The sequence below is a fragment of the Paramisgurnus dabryanus genome, chromosome 4, assembly GCF_030506205.2.
Source record: "Paramisgurnus dabryanus chromosome 4, PD_genome_1.1, whole genome shotgun sequence".
NCBI lineage: Eukaryota > Metazoa > Chordata > Actinopteri > Cypriniformes > Cobitidae > Paramisgurnus > Paramisgurnus dabryanus.
The window spans coordinates 15,537,255-15,545,092 of NC_133340.1; the positions used below are offsets into that span (position 1 = coordinate 15,537,255).

Sequence of the window (7,838 nt, forward strand, 5' to 3'; positions counted from 1 at the left end):
TGGCATCAGTGAAAGTGGAAAAAAATATTAATCTATAATATTTTTATGACACTTTTTGGACATGGACATTTTGTCCCCTGTGAACCTATGTGTAACTTTTTTTAATTGATGCACAAGGGTTAAGTTTACATTTACACAATAAAATGATGAAAGGCAAGACTTGTACCGTCACACTGATTGCAGTAGATTGTCGAACATTGCGTTTTTTTTTATTCCACGTCGACTTTTCTTTGTCAGTCTGTATATTCTGTGCTGTTGTCCAGTTAGCATTTTCACCCCAAAATGGTGGCCACACAACCAAAGCGCTGTAAGGGATCTCAGGTTTCGGAAGGAGAACAAAACTGCAATCGTTGCCGGGTTTCTGACACAATATGTCTGAGAGCGTTGCTAGAGTATGAATATATTGTATTGCAATATGGAGCGTTTAAGTGTTAACACTAAATCCACACTAAGCAACACATTTGTAAATGAAAAGGTTTAATAACAGTACTGACTTAAAGTTACAGTTGAAATGGTTACACTATAAATATATGAAATGGTAAATAATAATACAAACAATTGACTGTTTCCAATGTATGTGAGATATTACCTGATAAGATAGAGAACAGAGAAAGAAAGAAAGTTTAGAAGAAAGAGAACTGGCACCTAGGCCTAATGGCCTGAACCCCAGTGAAGAAGAAAGGAAAGGGAAAAGGCCAATGCAAAAGCCAAAGCCCAGAGCTCATAAAAAACTTGACCTATATCCTCTTTCCCTTGACCATGTGTCTAAACCTAACTTGATACATTCAAATTGACCAATCAGAAGATCACCTTTAACCCCCAATGTACTTGACCAAAACCAACATAATACATTCAAACTGACCAATCAGAACACCACCTTTAACCCCCACTGTATTGGATAAACAGCTGTGACAATAGTCTTTGATCACTATCAGCATATGGGGTTGTGACCAAGTAATACATTCCTATATTTTTTATCTTACAATGCCACCAAATGACTCAGAAAAGCATGTTTCGCCTCTTTGGTTTTATGCTCTTTGTCTGCCATCTCTCTCAACTTTTAAATACACTACAACCTGAATGCATATTTGTAACTCCACAATTCAGTACTACATAGTTCACAGGCTTTGTGACGTGTTTCAGCAATACATTTCTAACATTTATAATGTAGAAACAGTTCTCAAAAATGACTTTACACAAACTTTAATGAAAAATCTAATCAATCCTTTAAGAACATTCATTCATGATAAGATTTGTATATAGACAAAATCAGTGCATGATGCATTTTGTTAAAATCAGCAGTCAAATTTAATTCATCTGAATTCAGCATCATCACCAGTCTCGCTCATGTGGTTCTCTGTAGGGTACGCCAAGTTGTTTGAAAACATCTTTCTCTGTTGGAGTGTGCAATGGTGTACCCGCCACCAGCTTCACACCACGTTGCCGCACAACGTGACAGTTCAGTGAGTGCTCAGAGAGGCTCATGCCCTTGGTCTTAGCCAATGCTCTCATTGATCGGTTGAAGTGGGCAGAGCCAGTAAAGTACAGAAGAGCACATGCAAACTCAGCATAGGGCACCACAATGATGTCCAAGCGCCTGTGGCGCTGTAAAGGGCCAGGAAGCCGACAGATACCCATGTACTTCTTTTGCTCACCATTCTCCTCATGGCTAACAAGGTCATCAGTCAGAAAACCTGAGTTGGGAAATACAAATAACAGTAAATATGTCTCGAGAGCTGAAAGAGCAAACTTCTTGTAAATACAACATGGCAAAGTTTTAGTAATAAATACGTCGTCTTATTTATTTGGCTATAGCACCACAACCACACAACATATTACATATGGCATTAGCCAAAAAAACAAAACAGGTGAACACATTGCATAACATCAAAAACAAAATAAAAATGTTATTTTTAGCAACATAATAGGGGCTCTTTAAATGGCAATATCATGTTGTGATTGAATGTGCATTGTAAACTTTGGTTTAGCTACTGTTACAAAAAGTTAAAGTTGAGTTTATTTGGTAACAGTAGTTGTAACAGACCAATGACCTGACCTAAATTGCCAAATCTTGAGCTCCAATAAGCAGTCTTTTCATAACACCCTGTAGAAGAAAGTCTCTTTTTATTTACTGGAAAATAGCATACCAGTCTGATGAAGAAGATGCAACAGCTTGCTGAAAACTCCCTTGTGTGATTCTCCATCAGGATGAGTGATAAGAACATCTACATCTCCACACGTGGTCTTCCCCCTGCGGTATGAACCACACGCAAAAACCACCAGCTGTTCATCCACATTGTGGGCTGCCTCCTTTACCTTTAAAAAAAAAAACGAAAAAAAATTAATAACTTGATATCGTAAGAAACTCTCAGGAGTAACATGCCATTATTTAGATAAAATAACAAAGCAAAAACCATTCAAAAACAAAGAAATTATAGAAATAGCATATTGCATGCTTTAAAGATATATTCTTAGTAATTTATATACCACTCTGAAAAAAAATTAAGAGATAACTTCAGTTTTGCCTTAAATCATAACTTCTACATGTATTGTGATCATTTCAGTGCAGTGTCTGTTGAATTCCAACAAAAGCAAACCTTAGGAGTGATAAAGTCACCCAACAGCAATGTAAAAGACTGAGAGCATGATAGGACACATGAAATAATATGTGATTAAACATGGGAGTTATTCCATCAAATATTCATTTTTGAACTATTTCTAAAATATACGTTAAAACATTAGTATTAATTTACTAATATTGCATTAGTAGTATTCAAATATTTTTATTAGGAATTTGTCAAAAATGTTGTCGGTAGATGACACTATGCAACAAAAATGATAGTGATACTTAAACGGATACCTCTTTATAGTAAATATTGAAAAACTGAAAATAATCTTAAAGTGGTAACTTCTTTTTTTTTTTCAGAACTGTATTTGTACATGTAAGAAACCTTTTCAAAATTGTTTGTTTATAATTTTTTTTTTAAATAAGGCCTGTACAAACCGTTTTTTCAATAGCTGCTGCTTCACTCCTCGGCATCCGCTCAAGGAGATCATCATAGTGTTTTAGTCCGATCCTTAGTGTTTGATTCAAAACTGCCTTAGTACGGATGTCCTTTAATGTGCGAAAACCCTTTAAACAGAAACATCATCCTGTTAAGCTCATTAAATAAAATTATTGCTGTTTAATATGACTAAATAATTTCCAAAGCTCCTGTTAGCAATTGCAGGACAAAGCAAAGTGCAAATGATTGACTGTTTCCTCACAGGTTTCCTAAACACTATTCTTTTTACTGTTTATATCTTACGGATTGAGGCAATGATAAGACATCTGGGTCATAGTCAAAATCTTTGTTGTAGTGTCTACTATTCTCCCAGAGATGTTTTCTCACTGGTAACTAGAAGGAACATTTATTTTGAAGTATTAAAACACTGCTTACAGCAGCCTGCATGCTTCAGATTACACAATCTTTCTGTTACATTCCAGTGGCATCCATAAAAATGTAAAGAAGTTAAACACAAATTAAGCATTTAACTGCAATCCACTTTTGTAAACATTCAACAGTCTTACCTGCTGATACCACATCTGAGCAGTCTTTGCTCCTGCACCCCAAATATTAGTGAACATTTCAAGAACAGGCACTTCCTCCCCGATGTGGTCCAGTTTGCGCAGGTGCCCACTTTCCATGATTTCCTTAATCTTGTCTGCCATGCGTTTCCCAATGCCTGGAATCTTACATGCTTCCTGTAAATAGACATACAGTGAGCAAAAAAGCATGTCCGTGTAAATAAAAACAGGTTTTAATGACAATTTTGCATGGTTTTGAACTATTATATAAACATTTTTATTGTTGTTTATTTGCCTATATGGTGTTCTATTATATGCTTAAGGAAAACCCATGTGCAAATTCATCATTCCACACCATTGCAGAGTATTTTCTCCATAATATTTGAGTTTTCCAAAGACACCTAATTTTCATGGCTTTAAATCGGCTTGGTTTGCACTGTTACACATGCAACCAATTACATCATCAGCACAAAAAAAAAAAAAACAGTGCTGCAAATGCACAGTTCATGTATGCAATGTGAAACGGGACTTGGCAGTTATGTGTCTGAAACTACGTAAATTAGCATCGATTTACGTGTACGAAAAAGCTTAAAAGAAAAAAAATGTCTTAAAGAAAAGGTTTAGTTAAAGGGAAATTTGAACTGACCTCGTATGTAGTTATGGGCTTACTATAGCTCTTAAGAGCATTAATTGCTTTAGAGTAGCCCAGAGCTCTCCATTTATCGCCTGTGTGTGTATAGGCTTTAGCCAGTGGCTCCAGTTTGTCAGTAATGTGCTTGTTATGGTTCTCCCCTTTACTTGTGGATGGCTGGCCACAAACCCACTTTTCAGACAAAACTGGTTGCTCTGACAAACTCTGGCTTTCGTTGCTATCAGATGGGTGAATGCCACTGATCAAAGCTTCCAGGTCCTTCTGAGACACCCCATCTTCCTCATTGTGGTCTTCCTGAATGTCAGCCACCTGCGAAACAGGTCATCTGAAATGCTTTGTGAAGGGTAAAATAAATACAAAATAAATTGAAGAACTTTTTAGTACCCTCTCTGTAATATCCACTTGAGTTGGAACCAAAGGATCCTGTGGTGCTTCCTCCAACACTTGTGCAATCTCGGTCTCTTCTGACTCCAGAGCAGGAGCAGTTGGGAGACTGAGGAAAGAACAGAGACAAGAGTTTAACCAGAGGAGATACGCTCATTAAATACTTTTTCTTCCCAAAATCTTCATTTATTCATTCTCAGTAATTCAAAAACTAACATTATTGTTCTTCCTGACCACAATGCAGATGGTGCAGAATGTTCACAATGTTCTTTTCCATACTATGAAATAAAATATAAACACCCAAATCTGATAAAAAATGTAAGGTAAGGTTATCCAAAGTCATTATACAGCTTGGAGGCTGGAAATTTCTATTAAAATGTTTGTGATTTAAAAATGCATATTCAGATTCGATTTGTGTTACACAATCCATTGGCATTGGACAGGTTGCAATATATTTGCACAAACTTAAAAGTGTCTTACCTCTTAAGAAGGAGACTGTAGTCTTCAGACTCTAATAATCTTTTTTCACTGATGCAGGCACTCAACCAAGTGCATTTCACCAGCTGAACATCAGGGGGCATCTTTTCCACTTTTAAAAGCCTCAAAGCTCTTTTACAATCGACAGAATCGTCTACCACCACGTGTGTGCAACTGGGAGAGAATATGGACACTGACTGTCCTCCATTTTGGATGATCTGTCGATGAAATATGTCACATCTGGTTTTCCCTATACCAGCAGGGACTATGTAAACTGTGGCTCCCTTAAAAATTGTATCTAAGAAAAAGACGACAATATAAATAGTGTTTATAATAATGATAAGACTGTGTAGTAAATGTAAATGATGCAGAATAGGGGGAAGCACTATACTAATACTATAGTTGCAGTAGATGTAGGCTTTTTACATTTCTATCAGAACAATATGATATTCTATCAAGTAGACTTTGCTGCCTTCAACAAGTGTATATTCCAGTATATGTTATACCTGTTATTGGTTCAGCAGGTGCCCTCTTAGGAGAAGGTGCGTCCTTTGCCTCATCTGGCCTTCTTCTTTTTACTTTCGGGAAGGCTTTTAGGATACCGTGACCCTCCATTCCGGTCAGGGAAAGTCCTTTAAAAAAACAAACATCCCATTCAGTAGAATCTTCAGATACATATCAAACATTCTTTGTACATTCGTACAACGTGTAACTCCGAAATCAAATGACACATCCAAGATGATCAGATCTCCCCAATTATGATCTGGAAGGCGTTAAGAGTTCCGATCACACATTTCACATCTTTTGCACACGCAAATACATGATTTTGTTACTACCAGTAGTGGCCAGTGACTTCTTTTTTCGAGGGCGCTCAATGCGATGTTCATCCGAACATTTATGTAGCCTGTCATGTGTGTGGTTCGTAACTTCAAAATATGTGTTCTGCGCATCACCTATGTGCATCACGTGTCTTGTCAAAATAAGTGCCTGCTGCAGACGCGTCTAAAGGGTTTATGATAAAAGGGACACTTGCATTTGCCAGATAATTTCATGCGTAACCAGAGTTTACTGTTAAGGGAGTATCTTGCGTGTATTTTGTTAACGTGAGCGTCTCTTTTATCATAAACAGATTTGACATGTGTCCGGCAGGCACTTATTTGGACAAAACACGTGGTGCACATGGTTCACATGACGCAACAAACACATATTTTGAAAACACAAGCAACACACATGACACTCTGAACATATTTTGAATTTGCTCCCCTCGGGTGAGCTGTCACGAGCCGCCACTGGTAACTACATAAAAATACTACCTAAATATATTGGTATGACATATTGTAAATAAATTAATTTCTTGTCTATAAATTAAGAAAAATCACAGCTCTTTGCCTCTAGCTCAATGTATTTCAATAAACTTCCAGGAACTAACTGAAGTCTCCATGAATGACGTGGCAGTTGAGCTAATTGGGCTTCTGTTGACACAACTCTGTTCCGAAAGCCTGGGATACACTGCAGGATTTTTGAACTCCTGTAAGACACTGTGCAACATGGATAGTTTAAACTTGGGTTCGAGAAGTATGTAGACCAGAATTCTTCACATCCAACCCTGGAGAGCTGGTGCCCTGCAAAGTTTAGCTCCAACCTTAATCAAACACACCTGAGCAAGCTAATCATTGTCTTCATGATCACTAGAAAATCACAAGTAGGTGTTTGATTAATAATAAAACTTCCAGGGTTGGATGTGAAGAACACTGATGTAGACCGAACGATGAGGAAACAATTAAATCATAGGCTGTGTGACGCATGTTAGCGCAATGTCAGCAGCATGCGCTACCAGTAAACAAATAGCACACTGTGCGTTGATCATGTCGAATTTCTGCCACTGTTAGAAAACTATCGTAGGTTATCTTTGGCTGCCTTATGCTTGGTTGAGTTGAGGAGGAGACTAATTTGCAGTAAATTCTCTTTCAATGGTTCCTTTTACTATCGGTATTCGATTTTCATGCGGCGCACGAGCGTGCAGTAGATCATTCAATCCAGCCATAATAATCATCAACAGTAGGAGTGGTCGAATTACCGTTGGGTGATATCATCTTGGATCTGTCATTCATGTCGCATTTAATACGAGACTTCCGAAGAACAGACTGAAACCAAATTTCAACCCGTTTCTGCTATGAAACGTTTAAAAGGATCGACGTGCATAAGCAAAATATGTGACTGTATTAAAACATACATTAAATATTACATCTATTTTAATCAAAAAATGTAATGTGTAAAAACACCCTCTACATACCCAACACAGCTTCTCTGGGGAACACACCAGTTTTATTTTGAACGAACAACTTCCGCGTTCTTATTTTTCTTTTACGTTTAATGGCGGTTGGCAAACCAGCTTTTGGTGAATTTCCGCCACCTACTGGGATGGAGTATGAATACTAAAGAGAAGGGAAAGGGAAATACTTCCAGTTAAAAAATTCTGTTTATCAGATATGTATCTCTCAAAAACTTAAATAATATTTGGTAAACCCTTGATGGTTCCTGTGCACTCTTTAAATCTATATGTTGCATCTGAGCCAGTAATAAATCATTAAATTAATAGTTCACCAAAAAAATGAAAATTTTGTCATCATTTAATTTATACATTTGTTGGTTTTGATAAACACAAGACAAGATATTTTAAGGAATGTTTGTAACCAATTCGTTCATCATGAGCCCTATTCACTTCCATAGTATTTTTTAGTACTATGGGAGTAAATG

General features: G+C 37.1%; 1 protein-coding gene across 3 annotated transcripts; it reads right to left on the minus strand.

Moving 5' to 3' along the window:
- Positions 1 to 465: 465 nt before the first annotated feature.
- On the minus strand, positions 466 to 7,531 carry poll (polymerase (DNA directed), lambda). 3 transcript variants are annotated; one of them, XM_065265424.2, is made up of 9 exons: positions 7,375 to 7,531; positions 5,588 to 5,713; positions 5,085 to 5,379; positions 4,605 to 4,713; positions 4,215 to 4,529; positions 3,572 to 3,745; positions 3,005 to 3,133; positions 2,148 to 2,316; positions 466 to 1,694 (listed from the first exon to the last, which is right to left on the minus strand). In XM_065265424.2, exons 2-9 carry the CDS (start codon positions 5,694 to 5,696, stop codon positions 1,333 to 1,335), a joined length of 1,662 nt encoding a protein of 553 aa, XP_065121496.1. In that variant the 5' UTR covers positions 5,697 to 5,713; positions 7,375 to 7,531; the 3' UTR covers positions 466 to 1,332. The 3 variants fall into 3 exon arrangements, with proteins under 3 accessions (XP_065121496.1, XP_065121497.1, XP_073670363.1); XM_065265425.2 differs by lacking the exon at positions 4,215 to 4,529; XM_073814262.1 differs by lacking the exon at positions 7,375 to 7,531 and having other exon boundaries at positions 5,085 to 5,299; positions 5,588 to 5,697.
- Between the last annotated feature and the right edge of the window lie 307 nt (positions 7,532 to 7,838).

Excerpts from the sequence above, each read along its gene's own strand:
- poll (XM_065265424.2), bottom strand. The coding sequence starts at position 5,696 with ATGGAGGGTCACGGTATCCTAAAAGCCTTCCCGAAAGTAAAAAGAAGA. Across the intron at positions 3,746-4,214 it reads AGCCCATAACTACATACGAG|GAAGCATGTAAGATTCCAGG; the intron begins GTCAGTTCAAAT and ends GTCTATTTACAG. Across the intron at positions 1,695-2,147 it reads GCATCTTCTTCATCAGACTG|GTTTTCTGACTGATGACCTT; the intron begins GTATGCTATTTT and ends TTCCCAACTCAG.